At 44.7% G+C, this 20,845-nt stretch overlaps 1 protein-coding gene and 1 long non-coding RNA gene across 3 annotated transcripts in view; one reads left to right on the forward strand and one right to left on the reverse strand.

Annotated features, from left to right (window-relative positions):
* VAPB (VAMP associated protein B and C) overlaps nt 1-19,856 on the forward strand; it is a 78,866-nt gene extending 59,010 nt beyond the window's left edge. For both annotated transcript variants that reach the window (XM_082226491.1, XM_082226490.1), the window contains 5 exons: nt 2,060-2,212; nt 12,458-12,561; nt 15,892-15,972; nt 17,582-17,758; nt 19,415-19,856. In XM_082226491.1, the coding sequence (XP_082082617.1) occupies nt 2,060-2,212; nt 12,458-12,561; nt 15,892-15,972; nt 17,582-17,758; nt 19,415-19,573 (674 nt within the window). In that variant the 3' untranslated portion in view covers nt 19,574-19,856. The remainder of the gene's footprint in view (nt 1-2,059; nt 2,213-12,457; nt 12,562-15,891; nt 15,973-17,581; nt 17,759-19,414) is intronic.
* Nucleotides 2,352-8,276, reverse strand: LOC309534383. Its single transcript, XR_014220663.1, has 2 exons — nt 3,426-8,276; nt 2,352-3,388 (listed from the first exon to the last, which is right to left on the reverse strand). It is a non-coding gene; the product is annotated as an uncharacterized lncRNA (long non-coding RNA).
* Nucleotides 19,857-20,845: the final 989 nt, after the last annotated feature.

Genomic DNA, 20,845 nt, shown 5'->3' on the forward strand with positions numbered 1-20,845 from the left:
GAGTATGCTGTTGCTTCTTAATATACCTTTTAGCGGGCAATCTTGATCAAAATTCTGCAATGTTAGGGAAAATAATGAGGGGTTTTTTGTGTTGCTTTGGTTTTTTTACAGTACAGTGGTACCTTGGGTTACATACGCTTCAGATTACAGACTCTGCTAACCCAGAAATAGTACTTCAGGTTAAGAACTTTGCTTCAGGATGAGAACAGAAATCGGGCTCCGGCGGCAGCGGGAGGCCCCATTAGCTAAAGTGGTGCTTCAGGTTAAGAACGGACCTCCAGAACTAATTAAGTACTTAACCCGAGGTAACACTGTACGTAAGATGAACTTGCAGTGGTCTGGTGCAAATTTTGTGCATCTTCTCATAAGGAAGCACAAAAATGAAATAAAATAAACCAAAACAGTTCTAGGCTAGAAGGGAACTCATAAAAATCTAAACTGTAGTCAGAGGTCATACCTGAAATTTTATCCTCTGGCAGCTTCCTTCAGCTATTGACCAGAGAAGTAATTAACTCCTGACCTTTCATATCTGCCCATAATAGCAACATCCCATTTAGAAACTTGGAGAATCTGCAAGCTGAGTTATAATATAGTTTACTTGGGGGCTATTTATAACTGGTGCTAACAAGGCTTTGCATATCCTGCTATTTAAAGTTGGGAACCTCATACGTCTAAACCGCTCTAGAAAGCATTTGCCGGAGCAATACACAAATGGAATCAAGTGCTGGTGTTGCACAGTAAAGAGCAAGGGTTGTGAGCCAGGAAGTTATGGGGCCAGAGGTCAGCTTAGCTATTAATTCACTGGGGTGGCAGCTAGACAGGCCCCTGTGCCCTGGCCTCATCCCCATTTTACAGTTCGGGAGGGGGTCAGCAACTGGGGGCCTGCAACAAAATGCTGTGTTGCAGTGTTTTGGTACAGGTTCAAGTCACTCGATTCCACCCTCTCCCCACCACATCCCTGGTTTCCTCCAACATATTCAACATATTCTATACCACATATTGCATGCTCAGTCCTTTCTAGTCTTTTTGGCCCTCCTCCCCTGCCGTAGGGTTTTTTTATTTCTTTTTAAAAAATAGCTCTGCAAATGTGGGATCGTGCAGACCTTTGTGCTATTTCGGCAACCTAAGTAGTGCCACACACAGTCTGAACCACAAAAATTGAAGGAATGATAACTTGGCTTGCCTCTTGTGTGTCTGTCATGGGGTCCCAGCACACAGGAGGCAGTGTTAGAAGCTCAGATTTATAAGCTCCTTAAACCAGGGTTGCAGCCTCCAAAACGGAATGCCTAATTGCCATTTTTGGGCCAGACGGCTTGAAAGTCTTTGTTGTTGTTGTTTGTTTCCTGAAATTCATTCTGATTGTGCTGGTTGTTGTTGTTTAGTCGTTTAGTCATGTCCGACTCTTCGTGACTCCATGGACCAGAGCACGCCAGGCACTTCTGTCTTCCACTGCCTCCCGCAGTTTGGTCAAACTCATGCTGGTAGCTTTGAGAACACTGTCCAACCATCTCGTCCTCTGTCGTCCCCTTCTCCTTGTGCCCTCCATCTTTCCCAACATCAGGGTCTTTTCTGATTTCCTTCAGAATGGATAGGTTGGATCTTCTTGCAGTCCATGGGACTCTCAAGAGTCTCTTCCAGCACCATAATTCAAAAGCATCAATTTTTCGGCGATCAGCCTTCTTTATGGTCCAGCTCTCACTTCCATACATCACTACTGGGAAAACCATAGCTTTAACTATACGGACCTTTGTTGGCAAGGTGATGTCTCTGCTTTTTAGGATGCTGAAGTGTTGCTAGTGTGTGAAAATGGTCAAGATCCATAGACCTCCAGATGGTGGAGATGTCAGGCGCCACCCTGGAGTCTGGGCACCTTCACTTGGTCACAGGTAGGCGATAGCCAGGTGCACAATGTTCTTGGCGCCTGGCTAATTTCGAACTCTGAGCTCAAGCTTCTCTTCGTGTCCTGATAGGTGCACACATCTGTAGGAATAGAAAATCCCGAGGTACTTTCTGAAATGTTTGGAAAATATTTTGACGTGTCCTTTGTTTCATCCTGCAGGCCCATTCACAGACGTCGTCACCACGAACCTGAAACTTGGCAACCCTACAGACAGAAATGTGTGCTTCAAGGTGAAGACCACAGCACCACGCAGATACTGCGTAAGACCCAACAGTGGGATTATAGATGCAGGAACGTCAATTAATGTGTCTGGTAAGTTATTCTGACATAACAGCCCCAACATTGCGATGAGCACGGTGATCTCTTATTTTAAGAAGCCCATCCATTTCCCCAGGTGTGCTTGCCTTGCCTCCCGGTATAGTAGGACGTCAAACAGGGAAAGGGAGAGATGTTAAGTAAAAGCTCTGTTTTTTATTAATTATGTTATTTCATTTATGAAGCGATTCATTAAGGAATAATGAAAAATGAACATTACAAAGCAGGCAATCCATTTTCGATCATTAATTTTAAAATGATTTAGAGCAGATCTGCTGAGCTACAAATACTGCGCAAAACCAATAAGGAATAAAAACTTAAATGAAAACAGTGAGGTACAAAAAGATCGTTATTATAGAAAAATAATTGTTCAGTTAGCAAAGGAGGATGACTCAGTAGCAAATGGTGAATACAGAAAGCTGTCTGACAGTCAGGCTTCTGTCTGCTCATACTGTAGCAGCTCTACAGGGTCTCAGAAAGAGGTTTTTCGTATCACTTCCTGTTAACTGGAGATAACAGCTTGAACCTGGAACCTTCAGCATGGAAAGTTTATTTTGTTTTCCAGCTGTTCTGGTCTCACTCCCTTGTAGCGTGTTAACCTTCCTGGGACAGGACAGAGTGTCCAAACTGTTTAAGAAAGGGTGCCAGGTTCTCAAGCGATGCAAGGCCGTAGTTTTAGAAGGCCATGGTTTGTAAGTCAACAACAAACCATGGCTTCAAATGGTAGCTATATTAAAACAATAGTTTGCTGCTGCGCAATAAATAGTTGGGAGTAGGTGAACTTAGAAGTGACTTGAGTGGAAGATTAAACACATGCTTAAATTAATCTCCTTGATTTCAGGGGGATTTAAAAGTGCCTGGTTTTTGGCAGGTTTGTGCTGTTAGCTTAATACAGGCCTGTTCATCTCTTAACCATTATCAGTTGATTTCAAGAGCAATTTAATTTGTAGAATAAAACAAGTATAGTTATATATGATCTTTTAAGCATGCTAAGTCTGTAGACTTCAAATGCTCAATAGGACAGATGGAAATACTAAATCAATTTGGTTAATGTCTGCCTTAATTAAACCATCAGCTCTATTGACAATGTGCTCTTCACTTGAGAATTGCCACTAGTTTCTTGGTGCTCAAAGATCTGATTGCAACTAGAACCTTATTTTGTACTGCACAAGGCTAGCTCTTGGTGCACTTTTCTACAATTATTTCTTACAAACAAATGCACGCAGAGTCTTTCTCTTCAGCTGTGGGTATTACTCTGATTGGCTGCCAAAAAAGGTTATTTAATTTTTCTTTGAAATTGTAAAACTCCTTACTTACCCAGTGCATAAAATAGGCAGCTTTTAAACCTGAGTTTTGAACTAGGTCTGTTTGTCTCCTGGATAATGTACCTTTCAGCAAGCGTTGTCTGTCAGACTGTGATGACCACCTTTAAGCCATGTTGGCTGTTTCTCTATTGAAAGGGAAGGCTTCACCTGAATGCTTGTTTAAACCTGGCTGATAGCTGCATTGTGAATATCACTAACAAATACAACTGTTTTTTGGCCAAAGGAGACTTCGATGCATCTATAGAATTCTACTGTATTTATGGAATTTACTGAGCAATCTTATGCAGAAATAATGTGTGTTGTGTTTTGTGGACTTAACTCCCAGGTAGGATTGCAACCTCAAAAGTATAAATGCATTCTAGAAAGGTTTGTGGGGAAGAGAGGTGACAAGATTGACCCCCCAAGAGAGGGAGGTACCTGGTCAGAAGGATAGCAGATTTTTCTTACACCTCCAACCACTTCCAGGGTGGTTTAACACAGTTCCTCTTGCCATGGAACTGTGGGGATTTAGTAGGGCTGGGAGTTGAAAGGAGGTGGCTATTCCCCTTAAACTAGATTTCCTTTGAGGGAACCCATAACTGTTAAAAGTGGTATAATACTGTTTTAAATGTATTCTTTAGGTGGGGCCTAGATCAGAGGTCACCAGAACAAGGAAAGCAGCAATTCACAACAGCTTGTGCTCCTGTCACAAAGATGCTAACCTCCTCTAAATGCAAATTACACACACACAGATGATTTTGAACATCATATATGACTACAAGTTTACACAGAAATTACCCTCTAATACAGTAATTGTCTTGCACAACAATTTTCATACTGAACATTTTGGAAGAGTAAGACCTTGTCTACCAAGGTATTTCACTCATTCCAAAGGAGAAGACGTTTCCATAGGATGTTCTTCGATGTTCCCTCAGATTTTCTCCCCTTTTCCATTGTAAAAATGGGGGGAGCCTGGGAGGAAGGAAACAAAGAAATCCCACTCCCCCTGAACATTTCCAGTCCTTTTGTCTACTTCAGGAATAGAGAATCTGTGACTCTTTTGATGATGATGAACTGCAGCTCCCTTCATCCCAAACAGTTGGCCATTTTAGACAGATAGGGAGATGGAATCATAGAATTGTAGAGTTGGAAGTGACCCCAAGGGTCATCTAGTCCAGCCCCCTGAAATGCAGGAATATGGAGGCCAACAACATCTGTAGGGCCACAGGTTTCTCACCCCTGCTCTGTTCCTACCACCAGTTCTCAGATGCCCATGGCAAACTGTTTCTCTGCTTAGTGGAAACTCATTAAAACTTCAGCAGACTTGAGCGTTTATAATCTGTTACCTACGGGCAGTGATGTGGGCTCTCCAGAAAATTTTGAATCAGAAAATGTTCCGGAAAATTTCCTGTGCAAGTTAGGATAATTTCCAAATCATAATTTGCCTCAGAAAACTTTCTGATCTAATTTATCATGTCAGATTTACTTGCATTTAGTAAACAAAACTAAAAATGTAAAGCTGCCAAGTTTGCCTAATGCCAAATTTGTGATTGGCATCCATTCCTTGGTGATACTGAATATATGAAGCATTTTTTAAAAAAAAAAATTCCCCAGCAAAATAGAGCTGTGGAAAATTTACTGTGGGTAAATGCCTCTGGGCCTCCACCAGACAGGTAACCCAGAGTTCTCATGTACTGTAGTTTGAGTGCCTCCATCTCCATTATATATGACTGCAGGTTTACACAGAAATTAAAAATATGAGCCCTATTATATAAATTAAAATTAGTGTCTTAAGACAACCTGATTTGGCAGGCGTTCCTCATTGTGTTCCAGACTACCATCAGCACCTGATGACATTGGATAGGCCATTATTTGTGTTCTTTGTCATCCAATTGTCTCTCACTTTAGGACCCCCTACCCCTCAAAAAAGCATGCTTGGAAGAGACAATGATCATCTCATTTCCGCTGTCATTTGGATATTTATTCTCAGTGGCAGTTTTTCAACTTGGGGCTCTCCCCCCCCCTTAACTTTATTTGCATTAGCCAACGGCCATAGCAACATTAAGCAAGCAATATATACAATTAAAAAGACAACAGTGGATAAAAAGGACAATCAAATGATCAAGACTATCATTCAGATAGTGGCCCTTAATCTCATTGCACCCTCGTTAAACCTAGCAACCTTTGCTGTTATCTGATCATTTTGATCTGATAACAGAAAGAACAATGTGGCCGCAGATGGGCGGCCTGGGATGGTGAGTAGGAGTGGGGTAATGATCTCATTCCTCAGGTCTTTATAAAGGGGACAAGACAGGATGGGGCTCATATTTATATACTTCTTGCTTGCTTTGATAGAGGATAAAGAGGTGGTTTGTGGGGGGTTGTAAACTAGCTTATTGCACAAAGGTAAAATTCATATCCATTGCGCTGTCCATTTCCCCCTTCCTTTTTTTCTGCTCCCCACTGGCCATGTGACCCACTCCCCAAAAAAACAACCGGAAAGAAATGATAGCCCTCTGGCAGGAAAAAAAATATGCCCCCCCCCCCATTCTGAACCTTCCTCCTTCAATTGCACATGTGTTAATGGAAGAAGGCCTGAGAAACCAGAGTTTCAGCCGCCTTGTCAGGTTTTTCACATGGGAGTTCTCGGTTCTGCCACAAGTGAATGGGGTGGGGGTGGGGTTTCGCCTGCTTTGTCTTTCACAGAATGACATGGCATTTAATTGTTAGCTGGCTGAATCTGTAATGCACTTAAAAGAGTCCATTTCCAGGACTGAAGCTGCAGGATGCAAGGATAATCAATACTCTTTCAACCAAGCAAAGGGCGGCTATACCCTTCAAAACTAGCACGACCATTTCCATCTCCTGGTGTTTGCTGGTTTAATTCTGCTTCGTAGCTCCCCATATCTCCCACCTGTGCTGCACCTTTAATCAGCTTATTTCTAGTGTCCTTGGGAGCATGTGGTCTTAATTTCGTTCACGGCCTTCTGCAAAGCATGCTTTAATTAATACTTGTTTACTTTTTGTCCTGCACAGCCCCCGAGGGCTCGTAGCTAAGACCATAAAATAAACTTGGGATGACAAAGCATCTAATTGAAAGCTCTTCCGAATACCGGATTCCAGCTACTGCCTCCACCCTTCTCCCAGCTGGACCAGATCCACCAAGAGCCAGCCCAGAAGAAGACTTTATTATTATTTTTTTAACAGCGCTGCATGAAGTTGCCTAGGCTCTGGTGAGATTCCAAGGGAAGGGAGTTCCATAACTGGAGCAGCTATCGAGAATGCCTGTGTGCAGATCAGCAGACAGGAATGGGGCAAACCTCAGTGCTGTCAGCAGTGTTGGAGATTATGTCACAACACGACAGGGTGTTATCCGTTGCATATCTCCTTACAGATAGTGGTAAAAGCAGACTTTGAGGAGAGCGCTTGTTTTTATTAAGGGACAGCCTCGAGAGATCTGTCAGGAGCTTGCATGTACCTCAGGTTACAGACGCTTCAGGTTACAGACACTTCAGGTTACAGACTCCGCTAACCCAGAAATAGTACCTCGGGTTAAGAACTTTGCTTCAGGATGAGAACAGAAATTTTGCAGCGACTGTGCAGGGGCAGCGGGAGGCCCCATTAGCTAAAGTGGTACCTCAGGTTAAGAACAGTTTCAGGTTAAGAACCGCCTTCCAGAACGAATTAAGTTCTTAACCTGAGGTATCACTGTATAGCGAGACTTTTGCCTGCACAAAACTGCAGCAAGATACCTCTCGCAGTTGCTTAATCGAGGATAAACACAATAAGGGAACAGGACATGATGAAAGGTAATGGCTTCAGACCCAGGATTAAAGTGCAAACTCACCTTACCTCACCGTAAGTTAGCATATGAGTGCTAATGTAATGGCTTAACGGTTAGGTCTAGCATGGACATATCTGTTCCTAAAAAACGGAGGAAGGGGAGTGTTACCCCATGGCAGGAGCTCAGTTAAGCATTTAGCATGCAAGGAACTGTGTGCATCTGGAGTGGCTGAAACCAGAATCCACCTTAATGTCAGGTTGATCAGATGTCAGCTTGCCATACAAGCCAAATATTGTACCCAGCCTGTTACCGCTTGTGGTTTCACTGTTTTGATAACGGAATCATAGAGCTGGAAGGGACCACCTAGGAAACCGTCTAGTCCAACTCCCTGCAATGCAGGAATTTGTTCACCAACGTGGGGCTCGAACCCACGACTCAGAGATTAGGAGTCTCATGCTTTACTGACAGGTTTTCCAAGCAGCAGCTGTTATGTCTGTATTTTGAAGGTTCTGATATTTTATAGATGTTTATGGTGATTTATAAGCATTTATTTTATTTACTCTTGTTTTATCTTTTATTGTACATGGTCCTGGGCTCCTTTTTGGTTAAAGCAGGGTCTCCCAACCGTGGGTCTCCCAACTGCTTTTTTGGGACTACAACTCCCATAATCCCTAGCTAGCAAGACCAGTGGTCAGGGATGATGGGAATTGTAGTCTGAAAAAACAACTGAAGACCCAAGGTTGGAGAACACTGGGTTAAAGGGTGATTAAGAAATAGAATAAATGTTAGCCATGAATAGGGAGAAGTAAGGGTGGCATCCAACTAATGTATCTTGTCAGGATATGGGATGGGAATTTGTCCCCATCCTTCCTACCCGCCCATTTCCTAAATCTGTTCTAGAGGTTCCCTCAGCCCTTTGGAGCAGATTTGAGGACCTGCTGGGGCGGGAGTTCTGTTGCACAGCCTTGGTCCAGTATACAGTGGTGCCCCGCAAGACGAATGCCTCGCAAGACGGAAAACTCGCTAGACAAAAGAGTTTTCCGTTTTGGAGGTGCTTTGCAAAACGAATCTCCTATGGGCTTGCTTCGCAAGACGAAAATGTCTTGCGAGTTCCTGCGGGTTTTTTTTCCTCCCCCCCTTTTTCTAAGCCGCTTATCAGCTGATCCGATCAGCAGATAAGCCGATAAAAGCAGCTAATAGCCCTAATAGCGCTAATCCGTCAAGGGGCTTGCTTCGCAAGATGAAAAAACCGCTAGACGAAGAGAATCACAGAACGGATTCTTTTCGTCTTGCGAGGCACCACTGTACCTGAAAGAGCGTCCCTGAAGGAGTATACACCCCCATCGTTCTGGCGGGACACTGAGGTCCAGTGCCGAGGGCCTTCTGGTGGTTCCCTCGCTGCGAGAAGCCAAGTTACAGGGAACCAGGCAGAGGGCCTCCTCGGTAGTGGCGCCCGCCCTGGGGAACGCCCTCCCATCAGATGTCAAAGAGAAAAACAGCTACCAGACTTTTAGAAGACATCTGAAGTCAGCCCTGTTTAGGGAAGCTTTTAATGTTTAATAGGTTATTGTATTTTAATAGTCTGTTGGAAGCCGCCCAGAGTGGCTGGGGAAACCCAGCCAGATGGGTGGGGTATAATAATAATAATAATAATAATAATAATAATAATAATAATAATTATTATTATTATTATTATTATTATTATTATTACACACACATAAAACCTTGCATGGACAGGACGTGTTATTTGGATGTTGCCCCAAGGTCTGAGTCCCCCTTACTGAGTCATCACAGGGCTCCCATGTGATCTCCTCGTTTCTGTCCTCGGTGTCAGCTGACACGCACTAGGGTTCCTTAGCATCACTATGGTTAGCAGCAGAAATCATGCAATAAATTTTAGACGATACCGCTTAGAAATGCAGCTCGCTCTTCTTCGCTCCCTTAAAGCGACCCTTAACTGGAATGCAAATTTCCTGGGAGAGAATCCCTATCTGTTGAGACTCCGGAGTCCGTTGCATGCATACACTTCAGTTTCTTAGGAAATGGCTGGTGTATTAACAGCACTGTCAGCACATCCGTCGTGCATGTTCTTGTGATTTGTCACGGAATTGCTTAACTCAGCCCTTTTTCCCTTTCAGAGTGTTTCGCTGCGCTGCTCTTGCTATAATTGTCTCTTCTCAAGTTCCCCTGATGCAAGGAAGGGTGGGGTCTTCAGATGACTGTGTGAGCCTTTGGATTCCAGAATGAAAGAATACAAGTGGAACCTGCAGTAAAAAATAATAATAATCAGTGTGGAGTCCTTCTGGCCAGGGTGCCAGCCAGCCATTCAGGACACTCCAGGAAGCTCCCTCCCCACTTCCTGTTTTTCTGTTTCTCACACCCTTACGCTCAGTCCTCATTGGATTCCTTGAGTGCTGACAAGGATGATTGCAGGCAGGTCTCCTTGAATAGAAGAGTCCCAGAGACTCACCTGGCACCAAACATCTCTCCCCCCCCACCTGTTTATTTGCCCTGGTCCTTCAGTTTCCAGTTTCGCTAACAGTTATGGATTATACTGGTTCTGCTGCTTTGGTTAAACTGGAAGGGGGCGTAGATAAATGTTTAAATACCTGCTTTTAAAAAGCTACTTAGGATGTTGCTACAACTGGCGAAATTCGACAGTCCCTCTCAGTCTGTTTGTGGTCCTCTGCTTTGATCTGTGGTGCCTCCTCTTTTCCTTGGAGAAATCCAAGGAAAGCCACTTTCAGTCCTGATAAGCCGTGCAAGGCTATGGTGCCAAAGTCCTTCAAGGGCACCCCGGCATTGCCAAGGATGCTAGAGTCGAGGACTGGGCGTGCTGCAGCCCCGACCACCTCGTGCTTAAAAGTAGCATGCAAGCTCACTTGGTTGGAACGTGGTGCTGATGGCACCATGGTTGCAGGTTTGATCCCCGTTAAGGGACAGCTGCACATTCCTGCGTCGCAGGGAGCTGGACTTGATGGTTCTCGGGGGTCCCTTCCAACTCTACAATCCTGTGATTTCGCCTGCTGAAGAATTCTTCAGAACTCCAAAGCTTACTGACTTGCATATCTTGGGATCCCCCTGAGAAATTGCAGAACGTGAGGAACCAGCTTATGCTTTCAAAAGATGTCTTTGGATGGGTGCAAATGACTGCCCTGCTGCTTAAAGCCAGGGCTGCCCCACACTGTGTCCCTGCATAGCTCCTTTCCTCTACCTGGTCCTTCTTCCCTGCATAGGCTCCCTGCAGCCACGCATCTCTTCCCACTTCCTGTTGGCATGAAAATCTCTCGAATGCTTCCAATACAAGAACGCGGGGAAATGCAGCAGGGGTTTCCCCCTTTCATAGGTGCATGGGAGCAGAAGTGGATTAGGGCCTGGTGATTTGCAGCAGGAGTTGGGCTCACATCTGTTTATATGCCGCTTGCTGTGTGGAGACTGGTGTGCAAGGTCTAATAAGTTGAGCCGGCATATCTGAGCTGCAGGAAGTGGAAAAGGCACGTTGAACTGGAATGTGTCCTTGACTATAGAACATTGCATAGATTTTCAGGCAGGGCTCGGCCAAACGTCTCATTGCGACATGCTTGTTGCAAGCCTAGATTCAGCTTTGGAAAAGCTGAATGTTCTGTACTCTTAAAACATGTTTGTGTTTTTTTTCTTTAAACAAAACTTAGTCTGTTGCTATTAGCAACAACTTTAGTATGTGTGCACCCCTTCACATAGTAGCGCAGACTTGGCCTTGTTCTCTTTCCTAGCTTTGGCTTTTCCTTGCTGCATTGCTGCACATTCTTTTTACGTAACAAAACACTAAGCTGCTGTAGAAAATCGTGGGTTGCTGGACATGGTAAGCCTTGCTGTGACTTGCTAGCATGACTTGACCATGCAGGTTCTGGGCTACAGCTTGTGGTTAGCGAGGGGAGAGATGAACCAGGAAACTGGGTTCAGACAGCACACTATGCCATAGTTCAGCATACCACACTGAATGGACAAGTTCCTAAATTTTCCATTCTGGATGTTTTGTAGAATTCCCTTAGCCGTGGTTTGTGCCAGAGGCCCGGGGTTGTGACAACTGGTGGAACAGGCAGCAAAGGAATTGCTATGTCGACAACTCAAAAACTTTACACATTGGCCCTGACTGTAGCAGAAACGTAAGGCTTACGTTCAACTCCAAAGACCTCCCAATTTTTTGACGGGGGGCAGGCAATTTTACCGGAGACCTCAAACAGAAAAGCTATTATGCCCTCAGATGTAATCATCCATGGATGCTTGTAACTGGAAATGAGGATTAGACCAGGATTTATAAGGGAGAAAAGAAGTGATATAAACCAGATGATAATAGTGAAAAATGTGAAATTGAAGAAGTTACTTTTCTTCAGTTTGACTGCCTAGGTCACTAAACTACAACTCTATAAACTACAGCTAAACTACATTGGCCATGTTGGGTGGGGCCCGTGGGAGCTATAGTTTATAGCACCTGGAGGGATGCAACGTAGTCACCCTGGGAACTGCAGGTAGGTAAGGACATTTTGTGTATGAACTTGAGGCGCATACAATCACCAATTTTTCCTTGATGTGGACACAGAAGCACTGCTTTTGGCTGCTCGGGAGGACTCTCCTGTAAGTGTGTCGCTATGGGAGGGGTGCAGTCAACAGGAGAGTCCCTGCTATTCCCTCATGCGCTCATTGAAGAGGAGAGGGCATTTGTTTGATTATCCTTGCAGCAAAGCATTTGTGCGCTCTTCCCTCCACGCATGAGGGGAGGATGCATGAAGCATCTGTCTTAACCGTTTGTAAAAAGAAGTAACAGCTTTCCATTTTTCAGAGGTGAGAACCTGGTCTCTGCAAACAGTAGCTTATCGGGGTAATTTGAGTAAATGCCACCCAAGAAATAACATTCCTACACAAAGTGGATGACTGCATTCCCTTCTCCCATTCAGCAGTCATGCCAAATGCCCTTGCGCTGCACAAGTCTTCATAATTCTGTAGCTTACAAGTATAAAAAAAGCTCAGGCGTTTTCATTGTGCAACTGGGGTTAAGCTTCTGAAACTAATGTTGTGGTGCTCCCAGCTTCCTTGCATCTATCGACGCTGCCAGGAATTGCTTCTGGGAACGAGCAAAGATGCTGCGGCTCTAATGGCAATGATTTCTCTTTTCAGTGATGCTACAGCCTTTTGATTACGACCCTAATGAAAAAAGTAAACACAAGTTCATGGTTCAGTCGATGTTCGCACCCCCCGATACTTCAGACATGGAAGCAGTAGTGAGTATTGAGAAGTGACTTACTAAGGTGCTGCGTTGTTTTTCTTCTGTGTGAATAACATGGCAGAAAGCCTTTTAACAAGAGCCGACGAGTTGTTTAAAGGGCACAGTGTAATAGTGAGACACGGCGGAGCACCTAGCGGTATAAAAGGGGGTGGGGGCTTGGACTGGAAGTCAGACAACCTTCAAGAAATGAAAGTTGAAATAGACAAACTGGATACAGTGGTGCCCCGCAAGACGAATGCCTCGCAAGACGGAAAACTCGCTAGACGAAAGAGTTTTCCGTTTTGGAGGTGCTTCGCAAAACGAATCTCCTATGGGCTTGCTTCGCAAGACAACAATGTCTTGCGAGTTCCTGCTGGTTTTCCCCCCTCCCCCCTTTTTCTAAGCCGCTAAGCCGCTTATCAGCTGATCCGATCAGCAGATAAGCCTCTAAAAGCCGCTAATAGCGCTAATCCACTAATCCTTCAATGGGCTTGCTTCGCAAGACGGAAAAAACCGCTAGACGAAGAGAATCACAGAACGGATTCTTTTCGTCTTGCGAGGCACCACTGTACCTTTGATTGAACTGGCAGTCTTGCTGCAAGTGCAGATGCCTCAAGATTCATAGAGGTCTGTTGAGAAGAAATCTTATTTGCTCACTTATTCACTTCAGGAAAACAAGTTAGGCAACTGGACTGTGCAAGCATATTTGGGCTGTATCCTGCTAACACGTTATTTAGGTGCAAGGATTTTCCCAGGTGCAATGGAACTTCATCCCCTCTCGTCCCCACATGCGTACCCTAAATCTGTTCTGGGGGGCGGGGTGTGCTTTTTTTGCAAAAACAGATCCCAGTTTTTTTCTTCCTTAAAAGACGAAGAAACAAAACACTGCTTCCGCCACGGCTTCCAACATTTCTGGGCATTTTATATCTCTAGCATGAACCAAACCAGCAAGAGGGATTTGTAAATAATGTTGGCCCTGTGGCATGCTTGAACACTGCAACTGCACTAATGTCACCCCCACATCTAGCATACCCTTACAGCATAATGTAGGAATGGTGTGGCTTCGTATTCTCCACAGAGGAAGGCAGTGCTGGCTGAGCCACATCGGAAAATTATCCATATTAGGTTGTGGTTAATACCTATGGATTTTGCATCTGTTGCTAGAGTTGGATGGTATCGCTGTGAAAAGTACTGATGAATCTTGCCCAGCGGCAAGGTCTACAATTTATTTATGCACGTTTATTTATTTTAATATTTACGGACGGCCTTTCAGGAATTAACTCTCCAAAAGTGGCTCACAACGTATTAGCATAGGGTTATATCCAACAAAGTCATTCTGTTAGTGCAAGAATATCTTGCTTGTGCAACAGGACTTTGTCTTTCTCTTCTCATGTTGCTGATCCCCCCCCCCCAAGATCTGTTCTGTGGGTTCCCCCACTTCTCCCAAGCAGGTTGCAGGCCATGGGGAGATCAGAGGGAGGGGAAGTTCCATTACACAAGTGGAACCCCTCGTGATAACGGGGCAACTTCATTGCATATAACCAATAACGTTCACTCATAATGTAATTGCCAACAACAAATCTTCAATCTGTAAAGCACGAAAGCAGCTGCAAAATATTCTAATAGCAGCAGGAGAGCAGTATAAATACAAAAAACAAGCAGCAAAGCCTAAGATTGTAAAAAGAACGCCAATTACATTGAAAAAGCTAAAAGGTTTTTTGGAACCAAAACAAAAATATGTGAATCAGATTTATAAATAGCATGTCCCTTTGACCCTAGCTTGTAGCATTAAAAGACATTTAACTCTTAAAGTATGGTCCTGAGCATGAACATTGCTTATGAGAACTGGTCGACAGACCAAAATACCCCTTGAATTGAGCAGAAGTCATTTGAAATAATCTGGAATGCAGTTGTCAGTGTCCTAATAACCCTCTCTCTCTCTCGCACACACACGCACACACACACACACACAAATTGGAAATGTCAGCATTTACCTGTTCTTTAATTTGCAAACTTGCTATCTAGGGGGTGCCGCCTCTGTGGGAGGCTGTGGTTAATCCCAGTGGCTTGCATTTGTGAACGATTTTGCCCTTTACCAGAAGCAAACAGCTCTGCTGTTTGCGATGTTCAGATTGCTTCTGGGGCACATTGCATGCAACCCACAGCCAAGCACAATAGGTGGAACCAGTTGGCCTAGCTAATAGCAGTCCCACTGCATTTTTGCTCAATGGCATGTGCTCCTCGTGGGAAACAAAACCTTATGCAAGCAGAACTAGCCTGTGCAGTTCGCCCTGTGCCATCTGGGAGCACACTGTGTGAATGTTCCATCCGAATGCTCACTGTTTGCCAATAAGCCAAGCCAAAATCTGTAGGAGCAAGCCTCACCCCTTTCTCCCCAGGCAAATCCCTCTTATCCAAGTGGATCGCTCAACTCGTTAGAGCATGGTGCTGATAAGAGCAGGTTCAATCCCCGTATGGGGCAGTTGTGTATTCCTGCATTGCAGGGGGTTGGACTAGATCAGGGGTCAGCAACTTAAGACCCATGGGCCAGAAGTGGCCCGTGGAGGTTGTTTGACCAGCCCACAAGCCGCCCCCAAACCAAGGTGCGCGCTGCGCTAAACCGGCGTGGCGACTCGCTTCCGCGGCACTGAAAATCGTGACTGCGCAGGTTCAGACACCGAAAATTGTGGGGTGCATGCGATCAATCCAGCCCACGGAGGGATTTCCGTGGGACCCATCTGGCCCAGGCAAGATAAACCTTGCTGACCCCTGGACTAGATGATCCTTCCAGCTCTGCAGTTCCATGGTTCTCCCTGCCCATATCCGCCAGCGAAAAGTTGCATGGAGCGGTGGGCATGCGCCAGCCAGCTCTAATTCAACACCACCCCACCATTCCTGTTTCAAAGCATAGAAGGCCTAGGGAGATTGGGGGGGGGGGCACTTTGACACTTCATAGTCAAGTCTCTTCCAAGTGGAAAGATAGCAGGCGTCACTGCACGACTTCCCAGCTATCTTCGCCCATCTCTGCAGCATTGCAGTCGGAGGGAAACGCCGGCTGTTCCTCACATTCAGCAGAAGATGACACCATGCTTGTCATGGCTGGGAGATTCATTAAAGCCTGTTATTGGCCCTTCTGAAACTTTCTCGGAAGTGTTTCAGAATGCTAGATAGACTTTTCCTTATTTATTTATTTTTTACGAATGATCCATGTAATGGGGGGGGGTTCACTTTGCTTCTGGAAGGTATCTTGGACATTGGAGAGACATCGGGGAAACAAACTGCATAGTACTGAAGAAGACTTCATTCTTTTAAAATTTAACTTTTTCTTCCGTTCTGTGTGTTTTAGTGGAAAGAAGCAAAGCCAGAGGAACTCATGGATTCAAAACTTAGATGTGTGTTTGAGCTGCCGGCAGAAAACGATAAACCCGTGAGTGCAATTGTTACTTTCTGAACTTGACACAGCTGCTGCTTATAAGTAAAAGGTAGTGTCTGAAATATCTAGACTCTTAAACCAGCTTTATATTTCAAGGCCCAAACATAAGGCTGCGGTTTATTCAGAAACTATATTAAACGTTCAAAACAAATCTTCCCAGCAAAGAGGCATTTTTATAGTCAATTTAAAATATTTTTGTAGATTATAATAAAATTGATTTAAACATGATCGATTTACTGTGGGTGAAGCTGAATTTCTTCATTATGTTCCCTGCTTTTTCTTCTCTCACAACAGAATCATGTCATGGGCACATCATTATTAAAACTGCACCTGTGCTTTACATAGGATTGTGCATTGCAATTCTGCAGTCACAGCCATGCCTTTAGATATATGGTGGTTGTTTTTCTGGCGCTTAGTCCTCTAACAATGTAAAAGGTGGAATTACAGCATATTGCAATAGAGTAGACTGTGGACTCCACGTTTCTGCTTTTTCCCTTTTAATCCGTAAAAGTTGCAATGGCAGGAGACTAGGCTGCAAATAGTAGCTTTAGCCATTGCTCTTAGTATTCCAGACTGTGATGCAATTTCAGCGTCAGATAAGAAATAGAACATTCCACAAGTCGCCAAGGAAGGGTGTGTTTAGGTAACTGCTGCCTCCTGCGCTGTTTTCGCTGCGCTTGCAGCACCGAAGTGACATCAAGCCTGGGCAGTGGTGTATGGAGGTCCTGGGCTGCCCAGAGAACAAGTCGCTGATGTGGTCCAAAGCAAAGCAGCACATTTAGCACCAGCTTGGCTGCAGGAGTTGCCGGAAAGAGGCATACAAGACGCTATCCAACTGCCTTAGGGACTGCACTCTGGATTTGTGTAGGGTTTAATTCCTTAGCTTTTTCTTCTCCCGAAGATGTCACACAACGCAGTGAGGGTCCAGGATCATAGTTTTTCTTCTAGATGGGCTACCTCACCAGCTTGACACAGGACACTTCCAACAATCTGAGAGGTGTTCCTGGACACTGGCTTTGCTTTTTGAACACATAAATACCCTTGTGCCTGGCTGGTCACTCAGATCTTTGGGCCCTGTTTGCAATCGCAGTTGTCAGCCATTGCAAAATGGGTGCAATGAGGAACCCATATTTAGAACTTGGGTCTTTGTGTACTGTGTGAAAAATAATGAAGGCTGGGAACTATTGAGAGAATAAGGAAGTAGTCTGCGCAGTGATTACAAATATCCCTAGAAACTTAATACTCCTTTTCACTAGAGCACTAACATTAAGACTTCAAGTAGAATAGGTATCTGTAGGAGGCTGTTGGCACCTCTGTCTCTCACACAAGCACAACTCTCCATCTACCAACCCAGAGATGAGGGAACAGTAGTTGGGGCAAGGCAATGGGATTTCAAAAATAGTCATAGATACAGCATGCAAAGCGTTCCGGCTCCCTGGGGCTGATGGGAGTTGTAGTCCAAAACATCTGGAATGTACTAGGTTGGGGAAGGCTGACTGAGATTGTTGGCTGTCCTAAGTGCTTTGTAAAGAGAGGAACGATAGGATTTGAAGTGCCCTAAATGAAAACAAACTTTCTGTTGTTGTTGTTTTTGTCTCAACAGCATGATGTAGAAATAAATAAAATTATATCCACAGCTGCAACAAAGACAGAATCTTCTGTAATGTCTAAATCATTAAGTTCTTCTTTGGATGACAGCGAAGTTAAGAAAGTAATGGAAGAATGTAAGAGGCTTCAGTTAGAAGTTCAGAGGTTACGAGAGGAGAATAAACAATTTAAGGTAAGGTCAACCCATTGACACTTAGGACAAAGTTAAAGTATTGGCATGTATTGCAAACTGCCTGGCATGGTTGTGTTTTTGTTGGGCATTTAATAACACCTGGGGATTTGTTTCATGCTGGTTCAGACACCACTCCTAAGTAACAGAGGTGCATTCATCTAAATTATTGTGGTGGTGGAGGCCAGTACAGAGATTCCTGCTTGTGCAACAGGAATTCTGCCCTCTCCTTCCCTGCCAGGGCTGGGGGAACTCCAAGAAGAGATTTTGGGGGTGGGGGGGGAGGAGAGGGGCAGAAGCTTCCCTCTCAAAAGGAAAATCCTTGCACTGGTGCAGGCTACATAGAATACAACCAATACAGTAGTTTGTTTTAAGTCATTAATTATGTTGGGTGCTGCATCTCCCAGTACAAACAAGACACGGTATGGTTTGTGCCATTGGATACTATAGCTTGTTTGTTTCCAACAAACCACAAGCGGTAGGCCAGAAATAAGCCGAGGTTCGTTGTCCTTGGTTTACTTCTGGTTTACTGATCATGGTTTGTTTGAAATAAGCCACAATCCAGGTTCACATGATAAGCCGTACCACGCTTGTTCTGGGGTATGGCTTATTGGGAGAAGGTGAGCAGCAGGAACATTCACAATTAAGCCATGGTTTAAAACAAACAATAGCTTTTTGTTGTTTTAACCTGGCCTTGCCCTGATCTATTAAGGGACGCGGGTGGCGCTGTGGGTTAATGCGCAGAGTCTAGGACTTGCCGATCAGAAGGTCGGCGGTTTGAATCCCCGTGACGGGGTGAGCTCCCGTTGCTCGGTCCCTGCTCCTGCCAACCTAGCATTTTGAAAGCACGTCAAAGTGCAAGTTGATAAATAGGTACCGCTCAGGCGGGAGGGTAAACGGCGTTTCCGTGCGCTGCTCTGGTTCGCCAGAAGCGGCTTAGTCATGCTGGCCACATGACCTGGAAGCTGTACGCCGGCTCCCTCGGACAATAAAGCGAGATGAGCGCCGCAACCCCAGAGTCGGTCACGACTGGACCTAACGGTCAGGGGTCCCTTTACCTTTACCCTGATCTATTGTTGTGTATTAGACAGTTGTTAGCCACTCTAAGTGCCTTTTGGCCAGAGAACAGGGCAGTAATTATTTGAGTGAATCTGTGAAATTAGTTAATGCATAAAATCTACCACAGTAGTGAATGATGGCAAAATGAGTAACAACAAGCTTAACTAGAAGACGTGGGGTTTTTTTTTAACCATGGTTAATCTGTTAGTGACAGATTGTAGGTTCGTGTGCTGTCTTTTCCCATCACTTCCATTCTGGTCCAAATTTCTCCTGGCTGCCCATGGTTTCTTATAGCATTGGCACTTGCATTAAACAGAGGTTAGAGCTGACTGCAGTTCCTGATCAATCCAGCTTGGGGGGGGGGGACTGTTTTTGGATTAGCAGGAACAGTTTTTAACAGGAACTGTTTTTGTTTAGCAGGAACAGTTAGGTCAGTTTTGGGCCTGGCAGAGCGGAGTTTTCTGCTTGGAAAAGGGAGCACATTATCTCACCCCAGATTGTTTACATCTCAGCACAGAATTGAGGCTGAGCTGCTAATGCACACTTTTGCTCAGTGCATTTATTTATTTTTTTAATCTCCATAAATTATCCTTGCTGCAGGAAGAAGATGGACTGCGGATGAGGAAGGCGCCCCAGACAAACCACCCGGGCTTTGCTTCAGCACCTGTTGTGAAGGAAGAGGGGCTCAGCACTAGACTACTTGCCCTGGTGGTACTGTTCTTCATCATTGGCGTCATTATAGGGAAAATCGCCTTGTAGAGGCAGCATGCTGAGGATTGTAAATTGGATTGATGGATCTGCCATATCATTGGTATTAAATTTATTCATAACAAATGTTTAAAAAAAAATGTATGACATCTCACAGGTCTTGCCTTTTAAATTTTTACCCCTGCACAAATATAACATTAACATAACATAATCTTCTAGAAAGCATAAAACGTACAAGGAGGTTGAGCAGGAGAAGAGAGGCGAGTTACATCTTGGTTGCGAGCAGTGAGGACAAAATCATGTATTTTAACACTATAAAGGTGCATTTTGTGTGTGTGTGTGGGTTTTTCTGTTTGTTTTTTTTTAAGTTAAACTTCAAAGAGTTATTGGACCTTCATCCCAATTACTGGACTTCTCTTCTTTGGAGGGGGGAAAAAGAAAAAGTTCCTCCGTTGAAAAAGAGTAGATCCTTCTGGTTATTTAGAGGTTGGCTTTCAGGCAGGTGAGGTTGATGGCGTTATTGTAAAATAGGCTAACCCACCATTCCTCCTCCTCTTAAATTTTAACAGTTCTGTCAAGTGGGTGTGACTTGGGTCTCAGCAGTGTAACTCCCCAAGCAGCTGTTTATTCACCCTGAACTCTCTTTAAGTGTGACCCTGCCTCTCTATGTCCTGCGTCATTCGCAGGAGCTGTGAACCACTAACTGGGCAGCTTGGACGTTGAGGAGAGAGGACTTGGAGCAGGTTCATGATCCAGAAGGGTGCCAGCAGCACCGGGTTTCTGAAATTTGGCCCTGGCCAGTCTTATGTATAGAAAAGGGGCGACCAAAAGTTTTTGGAGGCCGTAGCAGGAGGAGTGGAAGGCGAGAGGGTCACCCACATGCTTTTTGCTCATGTCAGTCTAGTAGTGAGGAAACCTAATTGCCAGTGGTGGTTTGGAAACACAAGGAGCCTACTTTCCAGCTGTGGTCAACTCAACGGGTTACACCAGATGTGCTCCGATTTGAACTGCGGGTGTGATTTTCTTAGCCAGGCTTTGTCGGAAAGAGGAGCGTTGCAATGAGCCATCGCATTTTGTATCTCAACCCTCCCGTCTTGCTAAAATAGTTTCTTCCTGTCCCTCTGTTTCCAGTCAAGATGGCATCATGTTTAATGGGGACCATGCACCTCTTGCCTCGTCCATCGCATCCTTTTTGCATCCTCCGCTTGCCGCATCCATCAGCAAACCTTTCCTCCTCTGCTTGCACCCTCGGCAGACTCTCACAAGCTTAGCCACATAATGCATTGCACATTTGGGGGGGAGGGAGTGGCTTTCCTTTGCCAT

The sequence above is a fragment of the Podarcis vaucheri genome (assembly GCF_965113315.1).
Source record: "Podarcis vaucheri genome assembly, chromosome: 6".
NCBI classification, from domain to species: Eukaryota; Metazoa; Chordata; class Lepidosauria; order Squamata; family Lacertidae; genus Podarcis; species Podarcis vaucheri.